We start from the raw sequence: 20,360 nt of genomic DNA on the forward strand, positions 1-20,360 counted from the left end.
TTTCTGTCCCCAGGTTTCTCCTCCCTAGGCAACCAGTTTACCCAGTTTCTTGTTTATTCCAGGATGATTCTGTGGTTCTGTGTATATATATATATATATATATATATATACACACACACACACACCCCCCCCACTAAGTTTGTGTTTGTTTTATTTTTTTAAGTCAGCTTAGTATTGCACCTTGATTAATAATGGGGATCATTTCCTGTCCCTGTATGTAGAGCTGGCTAATTCTGAAAACAGCTTCAGAGTACCCATTGTATGGATCTGTTGTTATTTATTTAACCAGCCTCTTACAGGTGGATATGTAGGGGGTGGTGGTGGTTGTAACAGCTAATGCTGCAGTAAAATTCATGTGTGTATGTCATTTCACACAGGTGTGTGTCTGGGAAACATTTCCAGAAGTAGAGTTTCTGGGTCAAAGAGTGTCATTTTTAATTTTGATGTCTGTGTTTTTGACTGGCAATTCTCAGTGTATTAGTGAGGGTAAACAGCTTCACTTCCTTTTCTGTAATTACCTGTTCCCATCATTTAAGTTTCTCTAGTAGTTTTTGATCTTTTTATCATAAAACATTTTTCCTAAATTTGTCATTTCTTTTTAAGTTGTTTTCCTTATTTATTTCTTATGCAGAACTTTAATTTTATGTTTTTGCGGTTTGGGACCACTTCTTATGTTTAAATCTTTGGTCTGGCTGAAATTTATTTTGGTGCATCGAACAGGATGGTACCCAGCTTTTGTTTGGTTTTGTTTTTTTCCCCACCTGGCTGTGGATAGGCCTTTTGGCCTCATTGCTCTGGGAGGAGACAAGAAGTGGGTGGGTGGAGGGGCTTTGGTGACCAAAGCTTCTGTGCAGTGGTGGTCTCCAGAGACAGATGTAGGAAAACAACTGTCGCACACCCTGTTCCTTTGCAGGGGAGTGCCTCTTTCTCCCATCGGAAGGTTCCTGGCCCATCCATCCTTTAAATCTCCAGGCTCTTTCTTCATCAGCGAGGTCTGAGGGTTCTGGTAGGAGAGTCAGGCTGAGGGCAGGACCTGGGAGGGCTTTGTGCTGACGGCTCACCCAGCCACAGGGAGATGAGTCAGACAAGGGCAGCACCACTGGGGAGCTCAACCACCTCACTGCAATGGGCAAGGGGAAGGGGCTTTGGCACACACCGCAGGTAGCCAATTCTAGCTTTCTCCAAGGTTACTTGCCCATCATCTGGCCTCATATTGCTTTGCCTATAGTCACCTCTGGACCCACTGACCAAAACGAATTACCACACCCATAGGGCTGAGAACTAGGCCTACCCTGTGGGGACCAGCACCACTTTAAGGAAATCCTTCAGCTTTCTTGAAAACAACATGCCCAGTTCTCGAATGTGGCTGTGAAGGGCCACTAGAATCTTGTAGGTGGAGAGCAGCCTTTAGAGCAGTGGTTCCCAAAGTGGAGTCCCTAGACCAGCAGCATCACCTGGGAACTTGTTAGAAATGCAAATTTTGTATCTGCTGACTCAGACTCTGCAGGTGGAGCCCACTATTGTGTTTAACAAGCCCTCCAGGTGGTTTTAGTGCAGTGCAGTGTGGGAAGCAATGGGTCTAATCTGGGTTGGGGCCCAGCATGCAAGGAGGAGCAGCTCACCTGGGGCCAGCAGGTATGATTGTTAAGGGGGCCTACAGGTTTCCTCACATATCCTCACCTATCACTGGATGGCTCTGCAAACTGCAGCAGCCACTGATTAGCAAGAGTAGGCAGGTGGCATGACAGTCTCTGAGTGACTGGTGTCATGGCAGATCTGTGGCTGTCCTGGGCAGTTTAATTGGCATGGGGCATGGCAGAAGGATTTGTATACAGAGGGAGTGTGTTAGAGCAGGTATCCCACTCAGCACCAGCAGGCAAGAGCCCGGGGTTCCAGGCCTTTCTTCTTCCCTTACTTGTGATCTGCAGGTCACTTACCCTTTCTGAGCTCCAGCTGGTTCATCTGTAGAAATGGGATGGTACTGCCTCACTTGCCATGATTCCGGATCCTAGATCAGATGAACCCTCCTGAGGTCTCTTCTTGCTTCTAGGAGTAATGATTCTCCATACTGTACCAGGTTCCCTTGCCCGGTGAACCAGAGGTTGGAGAATGAAAAGTGTAGCTTGGGGCAGATCCAGTTTGGAGGCTGCTCTGGATAGCTTGGAGTCTATAGGTTGGGCACAGGGAGATGGACTCTGGCTTTCCCTGTTCGATGGAGGGTGATATGGACACTGGAAGATAAAACCAAACAGACCTGGACCCCTGAGCATGAGGCTATCTTCTGAAGTTGGAGAACAGCTCCACACAAACACAGCATCCTTTGTCAGCAGCGGTGGGAATGAAGCTTGGGTGAAAGGGGTTTTCAAGGAAACCCACCAGCTGGTGGGTGGTGAATCCTATAGTGGGGTGTGGGCGTGAGCCTGACCCTGAAGATGAGCCCACCTTGGTTGCCATTTCTAGCTGAAGGCCCCAGCAGGTAGAGGATAAATTGGGTTGCCACAGGTCACACCTGATACAAGAGGGGCACCGGTTTGTGGGTGTTGCTGTTCTACAAAGAAGCCGCCAGTAAGGCTGGTGGGAGCTCCTGGCGAAGCCTGAGCGTGCTTTCCTCTTCCTTTTCAGATCTAACCATGAGCTACCCTGGCTTTCCCCTGCCCACAGGTGGCTATCCTCCAGCTGCACCAGGTAAGAGGGTTTGGGGCGGGCCGGAGTGGGAATGCCTTCTCTGCTTAGTGTCCAGCAGTAGAGAGTAGAGGAGGAGTAGGGCTTTCCAGTCATTTCCTCACTCCTGTCATGCTCCCACAGCACAGCCAGGTTGGGACTGGAGAAGAGCATGGATGTTGAGGCCAGGAGAGGCCTGAGTTTCAAGCTGCTTCTGGAAGTCTAGAACCAGGCCAGGACCTGGTCTCTTGCCTTACTAGCTGATAGCAGTGGGCAAATGGCTTCCCTTCTCTGAGACTCAGTTTTCTCCTTTGCAAATGGCTTCAAGGATCTCTCCCTCCCTGGGCTGTCCCGGATACTAATGAGATAGCCAGGTAAAGCCTCTGGCACGGTGTCCTCCGAAGCATTGTTAGGTGACAATTGCCCTTTGTCACTTCTGCTACCCTGTGCTCAAGGTGCATGGTTTTGCAGTGGCAGGGTTCTCCCTGCCGAGGGGAGGAAGTGGGGGCAGTTGCTAAGAGTCAGATGTTCCTGCTGAGGCTGCAAGAAGCTGTGGGCCAATAGTAGTGAGGCTGCACCAGCTGGTCAGGCGATTGGATCCCGGCCCCAGCCACAATGCTTCTCTTCACACTTAGAAGGCATCTTCTCTGGCCCTTTCCCCTCCTGGGTTCCTGAAATGAGATTTGATCCCCACAGTAGGAAAGGAAATAATGAGGGCTCCTGGGACAAGGGGGAGAAGAGATACCATTCCAGGTCATCCTGAGGTTGCTTGAGCTGTGCTACCCCTCACCCCATGAGACCACTGGGCACATTCTTTTCCCTAGAACTGAGGTCCTTGAGTCTGAGCACTGATGGCCCTGCAGGCCATTTGGATCCGCCCTTCCATTCAACAGGTGAAGAACAGGTGGAGCGGGGAGGTGCAGCTCCGCCACTGTGACAGGGTGTATCAGGGGTTGAGCTGGGACATTTCCCTCTGAACAAGCCCGGGCCCAGATTTGCCAGCACTAGCCTCAGTCCCCTCTCTAGTAGGAATCGTACCATCTGTGTCCTACCACTGCCACCTCTGTCAGCACAGCTATTCTACCTCTGAGCAGCAAGACGGGGAGCAGGCAGGTGGTTCCTAGGAGGCTCTGTCCTGACTGTCCCGGAGTCCTGGAGCTGAAAAGCCAAACTCGAGGTCCCCTGGGCCTTTTCACTGCCATGGACAGGAATGCATCTCATAGGCAAGCAGCTCACATTATGATGCTCACTGCCATACTGCTTGTCACAGTGACAACTGTAACATAGGAACACTCACTGGGCACCCAGCTATGCCCTGCACAGGCATTAGCTCTCTCAGTCCTCATCACAACAATTTGAGGCAAATGCTAGCTATTATCCCCACTTGTCAGCTGAGGAAACTGAACCAGAGGGTTTGAGGGCATCGCCCCGGGGCACATACCCCTGTCTTGCTGGTTTCAGAACTGGGGCTTTTCACTGCTGTCCCCTCACAAGGACATGTGACTCAGCCCCATCTCCCTCCATCCTCTCATTCTACTTCTCCCTGCCTCTTACAGACTCCTAAAAGCAAACAGCCAACTTGGCAGGACCTGCCCCCTGCCATGCTTTTGCCTCTGGTTTCTTGGTGCTCCTTGAGCTCCCCACTGTCATGGGCTCAGTACAGTGTCCTAAAATGACACTGTCCTGTTCTTGTGTCTGCGCTCCCTCTCTGTGGTGAGCCCCTAGGCTCCTAAAAGCAGAGCCTGTCCCTGGCCTCCTACTCCTTAATACCCCACAGAGGGTCGTGGGGGTGTTTGCTGAACCTCACCTTCCTCCCCGGAAGGAGGAGAAGGTTCCCTCTTCTCTTCCGCTGGCAGTGGGATTGGGTTAGACTTTCTTGACTGAGTGTTTTCTGTATGGTCTGTAGCACCATCCCCAAGGCCCTCCCTGGGTAGTCTCCCCTTCTGAACCCCTGGGAGCTTGATGCTCTGCCTTTCATTGTTGGAGGGCCAACAAGGAGCTAAAGGGCTTGGTGTTGCTTTCAGGTGGTGGTGCCTGGGGAGGAGCTGGCTACCCCCTGCCCAACATGCCTCCCATTGGGCTGGATAATGTGGCCAACTACACAGGGCAGTTCAACCAGGACTACCTCTCAGGACTGGTGAGTCCAGCCCTCCTGCTGGGGCTGCCGCTGGGGCCACACTTGCATGGCTAGAGGCTGCTAGCTTCCATGGCATCAGAGGTGTCTGTGTGTGTGTGACCTGTGGGTGCTGAGTGTATTGAGCTGCATCTTAGGACAGAAGAGTTTTCATCAGGGACTCTCACCTGCTTGCTATCCCTCTCTGCATCTTGACGTTTCCCACCTGTAAAATGAGGGCAAGGGGAATGCCTTGGCTGCGTGGTCTCTCAGGTCCCTTTCAGCCCTGGAGGATTGGGTAGGGGTGATGCCTCCATGAAATATATATTGAGCACCTTCTGTATGAGCTCAGCATAGGATTAGGAGGTGAGAATGTGTATGTGTGTGCATGTGCTGTGTACATGCATGTTCACATGCCTGTGCATGTCTGTAAAGATGGCTATTCTGGTTGGGACTGGGAGCGGGTGCCTGGTAGCATGGACAGGCATACTACTTTTATTTGTTGATTTGCTTTTAAAATAGTGTATTTTGTAATCTGAAAACAAATGTATGCTTTATGTAAACAGTGCAATCAGTGCATAGTCTGATTTGTTCAGATTTGTTTTAGGCACTGGGGATATGTGGATAAAACAAATGAAAGTCTCAGCCTTGAGTACTTATCCACTGGGAGGAGACAGGTAGTAGCCATATTAAATGGTGTGGTGTTAGAGCAAGTCAGGAGATCAGCAGTACAGGTGGAAGGGATGTGGAACAGTGTCAAGGTGGGCCTTGCTGAGAAGCCACTGGTGCTCAGACTCTGCTCCAGCTCTGGTTGTGGCTCCTGAGAGCCCACTGCAGGGCTCAAGGCAGGGAAGGGCAGATGGCAGAGTGTGGCTCTCTCAGCAGGGGCCATTAATCTTAGGCTCTGCTTTGTGGACTTTCAGGCAGCCAACATGTCTGGGACATTCGGAGGAGCCAACATGCCCAACCTGTACCCTGGGGCCCCTGGGGGTGGTTACCCTCCGGTGCCCCCTGGGGGTTTTGGGCAACCCCCTTCCACCCAGCAGCCTCCATATGGAATGTACCCGCCCCCTGGAGGAAACCCACCCTCCGGGATGCCTTCATATCTGCCATATCCAGGGGCTCCTGTGCCAGGCCATCCCATGCCGCCCCCTGGGCAGCAGCCCCCAGGGGCCTACCCTGGGCAGCCACCGATGACCTACCCTGGACAGCCACCAATGCCACCTCCTGGGCAGCAGCAGCAGCCCATGCCAAGTTATCCAGGATACTCAGGGTCCGGGACTGTCACCCCTGCTGTGTCCCCAGCCCAGGTAAGTGCCAGCCCTGCCCTACCCTCAGTCTAGCCTGGGCCCCAAAGGCCTGAGACGTGTGGCTCAGCGTCCTCTATCAGCAAGGCCAGGGAGGGTACAAGGGAGAGCTAAGTCCTTCGGCTATAACCTCTTGTTTTAACAGACTGTCACTTTCTCAAAGACTCCTCACCCCTGGTTTGTATTTCTGAAGACCTCAGGGAGCTGCCTGGTTTCTCCCAGTTTGATTAGATGTTCTGTGTGCAAGTTGGGTCTGAACGTCCCAGGGTACCCTTCATTCCTCCTGTGTTATTTGCTGCCTGGGCTCTGTGTTTTGTAAGAACTGTTTGGGCCACTGGTCTCCAGGCTTTATGCCCAACGGCTCTTAGTCTTTAGTCCCTTGGATGTGCCTTTCCAGGCTTGTTTTAGAGGATTCTTCAAACCTCCTTTGGGTAGGGAAGATTGTTGGCAGTTCTTTCAGAGTTGCTCTTGGCTCATTTTGAAGAGCAATTCATGTTTGCAGAGCCTAGAATTCATTGTCATGGTTATGTGGCCAAACAGCCAAGCCCAAGGCTAGTGGTATGTGTTTGACTACTATTTTTAGACAGAGGATCCCCTCTCCTTCCTGCCTCTACCCCCACACATTCTCCCACCCCTGCCCTGCTTGCTGTCTCCCTCCCTGCCTTCTGCCTTATCTTTCCTCTGAGCTTATCTCCTTAACTGTGTTATAACCAGTTTGTACTAGCCACAGAAGATAATCCACCAGGACACAGTTTAGGCAGGAAAATTCAGGTATGCTGGGGAGTGCAGCTGTTGGTGTCAGGAGGAAGTCCGGCAGGAACACAGGTCACAGAATTTAGAAAACAGTGCCAGGGAACCAGTGCTAGTCTAAGAGGTAGTCGGGCTACATGTACCATTGTGAAGGTCGGGCACCTTCATTCCCCTAGAGGGAGCACTTTTTTCTAATTCACACAAAGGTGCTCCATGGACTAGCCAGGCCCTGTTACAAGGACCCTGATATGTGCTCTCGTGTGCTGTGGTGGTGAGGCACTGAGAGAGGCCAGTGCCCCTTGTTTCCAAGGCCTCCCCTTCATCAGGAACCCAGGTCAAGCCCTGGAGGACCTGGGCATTGGGCAGGTTTTTCAGCGTCAGGACTCAGCTAGAGGTGGGCTCCTAGCCAAGAGAGCCAAGCAGAAGCTTCAGTACCAGGACACGAGGACAGATAATGGTTACGTTAGTCCAACTCCATGTAGAGTCCTCTGCACTGTTGCTTGCGGGCTCCTTCTGGTACCCCAACTTTTAGAGAAAAGGCCATTCCCAGAGTCTGGGGTAGGGCAATCTCACATCTGGGGGATGCAGCATCTCACCTAAGTCTGTTTGTCTGAGCAGTTTGGAAACCGAGGCACCATCACAGATGCTCCTGCCTTTGACCCCTTGCGAGATGCTGAGGTCCTGCGGAAGGCTATGAAAGGCTTTGGTGAGAGACCCTGGGTGGCTCAAATGCTAACTGCCCTTTGATTCCCCAAGTAGTTACACATGGCTCTGCGGGCTGGGGCTGCTGCATGGGGGCAGCCTGGCACCAGGGGTGGTGAAAGAGAAGGTGGATATGGGGGTATAGTTGAGAGGCCCAGGAGAATTGGAGGACCCAGACTAGGGAAGTCTCCAGCTGCAGAGCATGCCCACAACCCCCGGCCCTGCCCACTCCCACCTCTTCTTCCTCCAGGGACTGATGAGCAGGCCATCATTGACTGCCTGGGGAGTCATTCCAATAAGCAGCGACAGCAGATCCTCTTGTCCTTCAAGACAGCTTATGGAAAGGTGAGTCTGTGTGTATATGTGTTTTGTGGGTAGGGGAGGGTCCCTCGCAAATCAAGGCATAGTCTCCAGCCAGCCCTACTCACTCTTGCTTTTCCTTGGCCGAGGGGGGCTTCTATCTCCTGGAATGGACCATGAGGTGTATTAGGGTATTTCCTGCTGTCCACCTGGCCAGTGGCCTCTCAGCTGATGGTGTCTTCTAGAGGTGAAGGATGCTCTGAGGGAGAAATCTCACAGTCCATAGGATACTTGAGGTTTGATGAGAGGTGCCCAGAGATCCGAGTTGTAGCCCTGCGTCTGCCATGACTCACTGAGACCAGGGGCAAGTCATTTCCTCTCCACTCCCACCTGGTGTGTCTCCTCCTGGAACCCAGGCTGCTCTCCCTGCCCTCTTCACCACCACCTCAGGAAGTTTAGCTGATAGAAGAGCTTTGAAGGAAAAGGCAAGGTGGTTGTATTTTGAACTATTGAATCTTAGAAAGGTGAAAACAGTAGATATTGAATAGGCAAGTGTTCTAGCCCAGAGTATATCCAACTTTAATGTGCCCTAGATCCCCTGGAATCTGGTTCAAATGCAGGCTCCGATTCTGCAGGTCTGGGCTGGGGCCTTGGGTTTGGCTTTTCTGTTGATGCTGCGGGTCCTCGGATCTGGGATATTGTCCCTATTAATCACCTTCTGTGGATTCTCAAAGTAGGGTTTTTTGTTTGTTTGCATATCCAATCAGGATTTGATCAAAGATCTGAAATCTGAACTGTCAGGAAACTTTGAGAAGACAATCTTGGCTCTGATGAAGACCCCGATCCTCTTTGACATTTATGAGATAAAGGAAGCCATCAAGGTGTGTAATGTGTGTGTGTTTGTGTTCACATGTGTAGACACAGCCCAGGAGAAGGCCTGGATGGCATGATGTGTCTTAGCCTGCTCATTAGCTACTGTTGTCACTGTGGCTTCTGGACCCTTTTGGGTTGGAGTCTAAGTGCTACAGAAAGGGGAACTTCTGGTGACTTCCCCAAGAGGCAGATGAGGTGTCATTCAGCATCAGGGAGCATCTAAGTTTCTCTCCATCTTAAAAACATAGTGGAGGCTGGGGTTGTAGAGGAAGCTAGTGGTGCAGTGAAAAGAAGAGGGGTATGAGGCATGGGTGATGTCATCCTCATTCATTAGGGCTCTGTTATTGGCAAATAACAGAAACACTCTTGAGTAGTGTAGGCAGAACAAAGATGGAGAATCAGTTATGGGGATAAAGACTAGCAGCCTGGTGTGGAGAGGGATGGGACCCAGGCAGGGTTTGCCTCTTGTCTCTGCTTCTTCTTGAGTGTCCAGTTCATTCTTCATCTACTTCTTTGCTGCTTTTTTTATGTCTGCTTGGCAGAGGATCCCTGTTGACCCCTCTCCATTTACCTTTCAGGGATCCAGCCACAGAAGAGATCACTGTCCCCTCATTCCAAATTCCAAACAGGGGGCAGATTCTGATTGGCTTAGTTTGGGTTCACTATCTCCCCCAGTCCAGCTGGTTATGACCAAGGGCAGATTATGACCATTCTGGAGAGTCTCATGCCTCCCAAGACCCACAGCAGGTATCCACCGGATGGGGAGAGGGCAGCTCCCACAGAAGGGGAAATTCTTGTGAATCGAACAGATGCTCCAAAAGAATCCACCTTTTCTTTGAGGCCTGATAGGTGGGCACACTGTGACTCCACTAAAACACACCTACGTGCTTTCTTCTAGGGAGGAGGTCAGGAGGCATTTGGGGAGGGCAATGGCCTGGGACCCCAGCAGTGGCCCCCAGCCCTCTGCCCAGCCCCAACCCCCAGCCAGCTTCATGAGGTGGTGGTGGTTGTGGAGTGCTGGAAACAACATACAGTCCCTGTTGCTTATCAACTGTGTGGCCTTGAGCAAGTCACCCCACCACTCTAGGCTCCAGTTTCCCACCAATAAGAGGTTCACTTATATATGAGAGATAATAAATATTATAGCCCTAGGTGAATCACAGGGGCAGCTGTCACGAACTACCTATGTATCCTTGAGCATCTGTAAAATGGGAACGTGTGAACACTGAGCAAGGTGGCTAATGGAAGCTCTTTGTAAACCCTAAGTAATCTAATGGTAGCAGTAATCAAAAAAATAGCTAACCCTCTGTTGTGCTTCCTGTGTGACAGGCACTGTTCTAAGTGCTTTACGTATGTAACGCATTTAATCTGCATGACTTCCCTGTGAGGTAGGTGCTAGGATCACTGCCATTTATTGACAAGGAACCTGAGGCACAGAGAGCTTAAGTAACGTGCCTAAGGTCATACAACTAGTAAGCGGCAGAGCCGAGATTCAAACCAACATAGAAGCCTGGCTGCTGACCTTGTCCTCCACCTTCTCACTGTCCCTGACATGGTCGTCTCTGCATCCTCATTGTTGCTACCTTTTCCTGGATGTCTCCAGATGCTCCACAGTTCACTCTAGGACTCTAGTTTGTTCACATGTCTGCTCTCTTGTGTTAAACCCAGTTTCTCAGTTTTTCTCATCTCATTCATAGGCTGAACTTAGAATAAAACAGATATAGGTCCACATCTCAACCCACCATTTACTGTGTGGCCTTGGACAAGTCACTATACCTTTCTGGTTCTCAGTTTCCTGGTGGGTGGAATGGGGATGATCCTGTAGTCTCTGCTCATCACCATGTTGCTGTCATTATCTGGAACTTGCCTGGGCCTGTGGAGAGAGCTTGGCTGCTGCAGACCCAGGTGGCAGCAGCCCTCTGGGGGTGTCCCTGTGTTTGGGGCTTCTGTTGCTGGGGCTTGTGCCCTGGGGGATGGGGCAGCAGCATGGCGCCTGCTCTCTTTCCTGGGCACCAGTGAGGGAGCTATTATAAGCTTGTGGCTTGTTGTGTTCTCGGCCACTACAGGGGGCTGGCACCGATGAGGCCTGCCTGATTGAGATCCTCGCCTCCCGTAGCAACGAACACATCCGGGAATTGAGCAGAGCCTACAAAACAGGTCAGACTGGCCCCCAGGGCCTTCTGCCCTCTGCTGATTCCTGTGCTTTCTGGGCCTCGGCCACACCCTCTCCCAGGGTCTCTATTCTCCTGGCCTTCTTATCTCTTCATCTGCCACACATCAAGCACTGGACTTTGATCCAGGACCCAACCTTGCCTGCTGTTTACACACAGGCCAGGTGACTAAGGTAAGGGAGAGCTGGGGAAAATATCTTGAGTGTGGTTTGGGCCAAGACTGGCCAGAGGCCAGGTCAGCCTGGAGGTCATAGCCCCTCCTGGATCTCTAACTATATGTCCCAGGATGCTGTGTGGGCTGCCTGTCTCTTCATGCCCAGGACTCCCATGCCCTTCTTTTGCCACTGCCCACTGTTGACTATGTACAGTGGGCAGCTTCATTCATGTGGCTGCAAGCTGGACCTTCCCTGTGTCTCCCTTTCAGAATTCAAAAAGACCCTGGAGGAAGCCATTCGAAGTGACACATCAGGGCACTTTCAGCGGCTGCTTATCTCTCTCTCTCAGGTACCTTTCCCACAATAGAGCTTGGGGCTCAGAGAGGCGTGGATCTTGGAGCAGTGAGGAACAGGGATGGGGAGGTAGGGGTGTGCAACTCCACGGAGTGGGCTTGACCATACAGCTGCTTCCTTTCAGGGAAACCGGGATGAAAGCACAAATGTGGACATGTTGCTTGTCCAGAGAGATGTCCAGGTGAGTGTGATGGCCAGGCTAGGTACGCCACCTGGCTTCCTAAGCCGGGGGGTGGGGATGTCCTCTACTTTCTTGCTTCACAAGGGAGGAGTTCTGGGATGGAAAGAGCAACAGATAAGGAGTATCCAGATGCTGTGCGTTTCATACAGTCCCTGCCACTTATCAACCATGTGGCCTTGAACAGGTTACCCAACCACTCTAGGTTATAGTTCCCCACCAATAAGAGGTTCCCTTATGTGGGAGATAATAAATATTACAGTCCTTGGTGAATCATAGTTATAGATGTGAGATTTCACGTGACTTGGTACTTTCCTTGGGTTTGCTTATATATACCATTATGTTTGCAAATGGGCAGAATTCATACTTGCCTGTTAAACTTTTGAAGGTTTGAGCCTAGAAACCACCTGTCCCATTAGTTGTGTAGCCTTAGAATTCTGCCCTTGTCCCCAGCCTTGTGTGAATTGCAGACAAAAGATGAAAAGTGTCCTGCCATTTCCTCTCTTTGTCCAGGCATCTGAGTGCCTCTTTAGAGGAGTTTGGGTTTGCCACTAATGAATTCAGACCATAGTGGTTCTGGCTGGAGAGAGCCATGGCTTCCTGGTGGGAGGGAGCTGGCCATACTTCTCTCTCCCCCTTCATTACTCCTGCCACCCATGGCAGGGCATTCACCAGGCACCGCCAGTGGTCTCCTTATCTTTGCTTTCTATCAGGGTGAAGAGGACCTCTGTGGAGTGCCCTGTGTCAGGGCTGGAAGAGAGCTACTCTTCTGGTCTGGTCCATTTCCTTTCCAGATGAGGAAACTGAGGCTAGAAAGGTTGAGCATTGTGCCCAGGGAAGTCTGGAGGCAGAGCCTGGACAAGCACCCAACTCCTGGCTCTGTTCTCTCTGCCCAGGCAGCACACAGACCCCTGGTCCCAGACCCCTCCTGCAGGGTCTGCCTCAGTTAACATCTCCCTGGCCTGAGACATCCATTTTCATTTGTGAACTCAGGGCTGGACAGTCCCCAAGCTCCCAGGCTCTGGCTCGTGCTCCAGTGTTGCTTTTCCTATTTCTTATAGAGGCCGTTTCCTAGCTGAGGCAGAAGTTGCCTCAGTTTCAAGGTCTCCTGCCTACTGCTCTGCCTTCTTGGTTTGGACCTGCTCGGCCTCTCCTTGATCTGTGCCCCCAATGGCCATCTTCTGCTCTCACCTATCAGTGCCTTTCCATCAAGAGCTGCTATCTGAGGCCTGGAAAGCACTTTAGAGCCATTTGGGCTGAAACTTTCAAAAGCTTAATAGGCAAGTGCAGATTCTGCCCATTTGCTGATGTAATGGTATATGCAATGAAACACAGGGAAAGTGCCTAACCCATGAAATCCCACATCTGTCACTCTGATCTTTCAATTATTGTGATAGTTATTGTCTCACGTGTTCCTTTTAGATAGGAAAGCTGCTTTTTAAAGATTGGGGAATTTCACATAGAAATCTGGATTTCTGGCTTCTTATGAGAAATGGATCTGACAGCTGTGAGCCTGCATTCCTCCATCATTGTTCTCAGCTGATGCTGAGAAATCAGTTGCCCTTCTGTGTGGCTAGCTTTGGTCCCTACCACTCCCTGGCCTTATAGCTGGCCTGTTTCCCTCATTTAAGTTACCCAGCTGGCCCCCTTGGGCTTTCAGGTTTGTGACCCCCAAATCTAATCCAGCTTTTGCCTTTTAGAGATGAGAAACTGAGGCTTAGAGGGGCCTGTCTAGAGTCCCCTGGCAAGTTGGTAGCAGAGCTAGGACTCAAGCCCAGGCGTCTCATTCACATTTTCCTCTGTGCTGCTGCTCCCTTGTTTGGGTTAAAGCTGTTCCTTGTCTGGGCCCCAATGGGTCTTGGTTCTCCTGGTCCTGAGTCCCCCCAGCCTCAGAACCCTCTGTGTTGCCCAGTGAGGGAGTGCGGATGGTGTCTAGTTTGGCACAGTGAATGGAGCACAGCCGAGGCGCTGCTCCCATTTCCTTTCCCTCTTGGCCTCCAGGGCCCGGAGACTCTGCCCAGGTCTCCCAGGTGACATGGGCCTTGTGTCTGGGTCGAGGCCTGTATCACATGCCCATCTTCCCCTCTGTCTGTCCAGGAGCTATATGCAGCTGGGGAGAACCGCTTGGGAACAGATGAGTCCAAGTTCAATGCAGTTCTGTGCTCCCGGAGCCGGGCCCACCTAGTGGCAGGTAAGGCAGTCTGGGCCTCCCTGGGGCCAGGTATATGAGGGCAGATGAATTATTGTGGGAAACAGAGCTTGCAGGAACACTTGGCAGTTATGCTCTGCATGGGGCTTTCGCTTCCTTAAAAGAGCCCCTGGTGGTGATTTAAAAGATGTTATCAGTAGGTTTCCCGAGTTTCTGCAAGCATCGAGTTCTGGAGGAAAGCAAAGGAAGAGGCAAGGGAAACTGGGAGCCTTCTTGGCTGGTATCTTTACATGCTAGAATGTGGAATGTTAGGATTGAGAGAGCGCAAGAGCATCTAATCCAAAATGTGGCATAAAAAATGAGCATAACAATAAGACTAACGTTTATTAACTCATTCATTCAACAAATTGAGCTCCTGCCGTGTGCCAGGTCTTGCAGTAGGTGTGGAGACTGTAGGAAACAGCACTACATCATCCCTGCTCTCATGGGGATCACCTTCTTGTTTGGGGACATGGGCAGTAAACAAAAATAAAATTCCTACCAGATGGTAAATCCTTTAGAGAAAATAATAAAGTTGGAAACAGGGATAGGGAATGATGGAGGATTGGCGGGTGCTTGGGGAAGTCCACCGAGGTAATGACATTTCTTTTAAAAACATGAAGTAGTTGCAGGTGCAAAGGCCCTGAGCAGGGGGCTCCCAGCGTGACTGAGCACCGGTTAAGGCAGTCGGTGTAGCTGGAGCAGATGGAGTGAATGAGAGTAGTAGGAGGTGAGGTCAGGGATGGGAGGAGGCCCTGCTGACAGTTGTTGGGACTAATTGTTTATCCTGAGTAAAACAGAAAGCCGTTGAGGGCTCTGAGTGGAGGAACAATGTGATTTGACTTAGATTTTGCAAGTTCACTGGCTGTTGTGTTGAGAAGAGTGAAGGGGTCAATGGCAGCACAGCAAACCAGTTAGGAGGCGGCTGCAGTAATCCAGTGGAGAAATGATGGTGGCTAGCACCAGGTGGCAAGGGCAGGTGGTGAGAAGGGTAGGATTCTGGCCCTGTTCGCTGATGAATTGGACATGGAGTATGAGAGAAAGAAGGGTTGAGGAGGACACAAGGATTCCTTCCCGCTGAGCCGGTGGAAGAATGAGGTGGCCCTCAACTGAGATTGGGAAGCTGTGGATGGAGCAGGCTTTAGGAGGGAAGGAAATTGGGAGCCTCAGGCTGGAGATATGAGGTAGGCAACTGGGTTTATGAGTCTGGAGATCAGGAGAGGTCAGGCTAGAGATGGTGGTTTGGAAGCTGTGAGTGGGTTGAAGGTGTGTTTGAGGCTCTGGGACTGCATGAGGTCCTCTCAGGAGGAGACCAGCAGTCAGAGGACAGGGCCCTGGCCGTTGCAGGAGACTTAAGAAGGAACACTCAGAGAAAGGGAAGTCCTGGAGGCCAACAGTGTCAGAACAGCTAATGTGTGAGGCAGGCGAGGACGGAGAATGCTGACCACACTTAGAAATGTGGGAGGGTGGGTGGCTCAGGTGAAAGCCTAGGCACCTGCTCTGTGTGTGCACGAGGTCTTGTAATACATACACGCAGACAGGTGCTGCTGTTCTCCCATTCTGTGGATGAGAAAGCAGGCCCAGGGCAGGGGCGGGAAATTAGGTCATCTAGCTGGTAATGTGGCCGAGCTCAGGTTTCAACTCCACCTGTCTGGCTCCACAGCACGCTTTTTAACATTTACACTACACTGTGATGGAACGTGAGTGAATGTATTTTCATTTTAATCATTATTTATTTTAATGAGTATAGACTTATATAAGTAGCACATCAAATCCATGGTTTCACAAACATTATGACTTAGGAGAAAAGAGGAGCTGATCTGAAGCAAATAGTAAGTAATGAAGACAGATAAAGATATAGCAGAAGTCGTGACACTGATATACAGATGACAGAAGTTTGGAGAACACTGACAGAAACTGAGACCCAGGCTAGAGAAGGATTTATATCCAGGGTCAGAGCTAACGTTAGGACCCAGGTCTCATTGTGCCGCCTGCCTCTCTAGGAACCTGCAGTCCACTTCCTGTGGTGCTCAGCTTGTCCTAGGGTGAGCTGGGGGTGCTGGGTGGGCAATAGCTCAGTCAGATTGGGAAAGACAAGGCTGATACATGGACAACGGAGAAGGAATGGCATGGACTGGAAGTGTAGGGGATTTGAGAAGAGAGGGCAGGCTATCGGTGTGTAGGGGTCCTGAACAGGGGATTATGGTGTGATGGGGTAAGCAGCCTGGTGAGGGCAGTCCTGGTGAGGGGACGGGACCGCATGAACAAGCTCGAGGGGAGTGCACTCGACTTGGGGGTGAAGCATCTGGCTGATTGAGAGCTGGGAAGGTATGGTCAATAGGGCTATCCAGGGTGCTGGGAGCAAAGTGGAAGAGAGGAAGGGGCAGAAGTCTCCTCACTGTGTGTCCTGTATTAATTTCCTCTACCTGTCATAATGAAGTACCACAGACCAGGTGACTTAAATGACAGAAATTTATTTTCTCACAGTTCTTGAGGCTGGAAGTCCAAGGTCAAGGTGTCAGCAGGTTTGGTTTCTTCTGAAGCCTCTCTCCTTGGCTTGCAGATGGCCACCTTCTTGCCATGTCCCCACATGGTCTTTCCTCTGTGTGCACATCCCTGGCGTTTCCCTGTGTGTCCAGATCTCTTCTTAAAAGGACACCAGTCAGATTGGGCCACACTAAGGGTCCCATTTTAACTTAATTCTTTAAAGACTTTATCTCCAAGTACAGTTACATTCTGAGATACTAGGAGTTAGGATTTCACCATATGAATTTTGGGGGGACAGAATTCAGTCTATAACTGGTCCCTTCTGTCTTCCCACTAGCTTTCAACGAGTATCAGCGAATGACAGGCTGAGATATTGAGAAGAGCATCTGCCGGGAGATGTCTGGGGACCTGGAGCAGGGCATGCTGGCAGTGGGTAGGTGTCTTGGGCTTGCCTTGCCTACCTGCCTGTCCACCGGAGACTGGTGTGTATTGTAATTTTCAGGGTGCTCACCCAACCTCTCGTTGAGGGTGGTGCAGTGAAAGAAACACAGGATCCAAGATAGCTAAATCTAGCATGCCCAAATGGTGGCAAATCAAAGTGCTGCCTGGATTCCTGTGCAGTTGTACCCTAACTGTCCTGGAGGCGTCTTGTTTATATTTCAGGCACAGCTCTGGGGAAGGGAGCTGCAGTGTGGTTATTAGTGGGCCAGCAACCAGCTGCTCTCCTGGAGGAAGATGACTCATATCCTCCCAAGTTTCCTCTAAAAATACATTGCTGCAGGCAGTTGTCAGATGTTTGTGATGGAAACACATGGAAAGATTTTTCCTTGCAACAGCAAAACAGGCCCTTGCTGAGGAGAGCTGGCATAGTTCCCAGGATGATGGTGGGCTTCTTGCTGTGCCTGAGCCCTGCCCTATGAGGCAGGGCCTGATGGGCCAGGTCCTGCCCACCAGGAGGGTGTATACCCATTTGGGAAAATCCTCCTCATTTCTCTGCGTGTCCCTCACTGTTTGTATCGTGGCCTAAAAAGTCTAGGGAGACTTTTGTTCCTCCTGGCCGTCCTTTCTCCATGAGGGTCTCTGCGTCTCCAGCTCACCTCTCCCATCTGAGCAGCACACGGGCCTCATCACTGTCCACGTTTCTCCCCACACAGCAACTTTTACCGTGTGAGTTGCCAAGAAAGAGGTTGGGTTGGTCCAGGCTCTGGATATTTCTATTCCAAAGAGATAGAGCAAGACCATGGATAATTGAACCTGGAGAATGGGGGAGAAGAAGATGGATGCAGTGATGTGCTTGACATCTGACTTCCTAAGAGGATACTCGTGTACTCTATGCCCACTTGGACTGAGTTTACTGCAGATCGAGTTATTCTGTTTTTCTCTTCTAGTGAAATGTCTCAAGAATACCCCAGCCTTCTTTGCTGAAAGGCTCAACAGGGCCATGAGGGTATGTAAATCTCATGTGCAGGGTCTGGGTGGGGGTGTCTCAGGGACCAAAGGCTCAGCATAGAAGGCATGGGCTGAGCCACCCCTCAGCCAAGGAGACAGAGAGCCCATGGGTGGAGAGGGGGCCAGAGTGCCTGGGGAAGGTGGGACAGTGGGATGGTGAGGAGGCCCATTGCTCATGCCCTTGGGCGGACTCTCTTCAGGGAGCAGGAACAAAGGACCGGACCCTGATTCGCATCATGGTGTCTCGCAGCGAGATTGACCTTCTGGACATCAGAATGGAATATAAGCGGCTGTATGGCAAGTCATTGTACCACGACATCTCGGTACGGGCCTTCTCGGGGCTGACTGGGCTGCCTCTTGGTGTCCCACTTGCCTGTGGACCTCCCTGGCCACCTCCACTGTCTCCTTGACATCTCCCTCCTCAGAACTCCCATGGGCTTGGTCTCTGCCCCATATGGGCGTCTTGTTTATGGGCCTTGTCCTTGCTCTCCAGTTTTCACTGGTTCATCTGGTTGCTCCCGAACAGATTGTAAGCTCCAGAGGGCAGGAGGGGTCTTGACCCTGCTGTCACCCCCACCCTACATCCCTAGCATGCAGCACATTCATTGCTCAGGAAATGGGTGGGGAAGGAGATTCTAAACATCTGCATCAGAGAATATGCAGGACTTCTCCTACCTTGGGGCCTGGCCTTCAGAGTCCCAGCCACCCTGTGATTCTGGGATCTGTCAGTGAGACTCGGGTCCCAGCACTCCCTAGAATGCAGCTCTGGCTCACTGATAACTGCTTCCTTCACTGAGCTTTGTGATGGAGGCAGTATAGAGAGGCAGTCAGAGGCGACGGCTCTGGGGTCACCTGCTCAGAGCCCAGTTCTGGCTTTTCTGCTTGCTCACTGAGTGCTCTCAAACAGCTTCTTTAAACCTTCCTGAACCCCAGTTTCATCCTCCATAAGACGAGGTTGCTAATAGCTCCCCCAAGGAGTATTGTGAGTCTTGAACAAGGCAGTCCAGGTAAAGCATATTGTGTGACAATAAGTGTCTCATAAACACTAGCCATTCTTTTATCACTGTCTGCCAGAGCCAGTCTGACAAAATTTATTCCAGTCTGGGTGGTCTGAAAGTTACATTCTGAACTCACATGAACCTGGAAACTGTAGGCACCATGACCAGGTCCTGATTTCAGACTCACTAGTGTTTGATGTTGGACGTATCATTGAGAGAAGGCAATCTCCATTTCCCTGGCTATAAAATGATGCTGTTGATAGCAGAGAGTTAGTAATTATTCACAAAGTGTCTTCTGTGTGGGCATCTTGAAGAACTCATGGACTTGCCCTCAAGGAAGGAAATGATTAGAAATTTTCTAAGCGTGGGCCGTGCTTCTAAAGTGCGATGGGCTCAGATGGAGGAGAGATCAGTGTAAGCTTGGATACCTAAATAATAACAGCACCCTCCGCTGGAAGGTCCTCTCACAATAGATTACATTCCCAGCGCGGGACATAATACTACATTACGGTATAGTCCCAATTTAGTGCAACAACAGTGCGCTGTGAAAAGACCACTGTTAGTTAGCCCTGGGGAGGGGTTTTTTTTGGCTGTTTAAATATGTTTTTGGTTTTATTTTTCAAATTCTAACTTTAGTCCTTGGGGTGAGTGCAGCCTTCTATTTTTTACAGAGGGTTGGGGAGGCTGAATTGCACTATCCAAGGTCTGTGCCAGCTGTGATGCTGAGTTTGTGAGCCCCTCACCCAGCATGCTGGGGGATTTCCTTGGGATGGGCCTACCTCTCTGTCAGAGCACTTGAGGCAGAAGGAAATCCAGACCCAGGAGGCCAGAACTAGCTCTGCCACCCTTAACTGATGTCTTCCTTGTTTCTGTGACCAGGGAGACACTTCAGGGGATTACCGGAAGATTTTGCTGAAGATCTGTGGTGGCAACGACTGAGCGGTGACTGGTGGTTCACTTCTGTCCACCTGCTGGCAAGGGCAGTGCCGGGAAAAGGCCAAAGGAATGTCCATCTGTTTCTAAGAAATCCTCAAAATAGCCCCTCAGGTGTTCCACTGCAGACTGTCCACAGAGCCCTGGCCCTGTCCTCCTCGTGCTCCTCCTGTTCCGTATAACGTGCTTGATCTCCAGCTCCCGCAGGATCTCTTTCCTCCTCACCCCTCACAGCCTCTTGCTTCTCTCTTCTCAAGTAGACATTTTGTTTCCTGACTCACGCAATCATTCTCCTTTGCCTGTGGCTGAGACTCTTGGCTTTGTTTTAGTCATGTAGTTTTTATATGTTTATTTGGAGGCATTTTTTTTATAGTCATTGCCAGACAGATGCATACAAGACTCTTTCCTGCATACATATTTTGAGTGAGAGAGGTCGGGTGGGGGGACACCATGTCCTCACTGAGGAGTAAAAGGGAGCACCTTTTAAGGGTAATCTTTGCATCTGGTGAGAATGTGTTATGAGCTTTGTTATTGCCAAACTCACTCCTTTTTAGAAAAGAAAAGAAAAAAAGCCAGAAAGTCATCTGTTCCTTCTTCCATGCAAAACCACAAGAATAAGGGCAGCTCCCTGCCATTGACAGGGCTTCTTATAATTTGGAATGTGCCTTAAACCTGAATGTCAATAGCCAAAAGCTGTTTCTAAATTAAAGTCAGCCGGCTCTGGAATGTTCTGGAAATGTT

The 20,360-nt window shown here is 50.7% G+C and overlaps 1 protein-coding gene across 2 annotated transcripts in view; it reads left to right on the forward strand.

Annotated features, from left to right (window-relative positions):
- LOC139042344 (annexin A11-like) overlaps positions 1-20,360 on the forward strand; it is a 41,038-nt gene extending 20,678 nt beyond the window's left edge. Inside the window, exons 2-15 of one of the 2 annotated variants that reach the window (XM_070500382.1) lie at positions 2,623-2,685; positions 4,686-4,798; positions 5,698-6,084; positions 7,450-7,537; positions 7,784-7,878; positions 8,601-8,714; positions 10,773-10,863; positions 11,302-11,381; positions 11,511-11,567; positions 13,662-13,755; positions 16,577-16,672; positions 17,628-17,686; positions 17,889-18,011; positions 19,566-20,360. In XM_070500382.1, the coding sequence (XP_070356483.1) occupies positions 2,623-2,685; positions 4,686-4,798; positions 5,698-6,084; positions 7,450-7,537; positions 7,784-7,878; positions 8,601-8,714; positions 10,773-10,863; positions 11,302-11,381; positions 11,511-11,567; positions 13,662-13,755; positions 16,577-16,608 (1,214 nt within the window). In that variant the 3' untranslated portion in view covers positions 16,609-16,672; positions 17,628-17,686; positions 17,889-18,011; positions 19,566-20,360. The other variant, XM_070500381.1, reaches the window with a different exon arrangement.

This window comes from Equus asinus, chromosome 28, assembly GCF_041296235.1.
Source record: "Equus asinus isolate D_3611 breed Donkey chromosome 28, EquAss-T2T_v2, whole genome shotgun sequence".
In the NCBI taxonomy this organism is placed as follows: domain Eukaryota; kingdom Metazoa; phylum Chordata; class Mammalia; order Perissodactyla; family Equidae; genus Equus; species Equus asinus.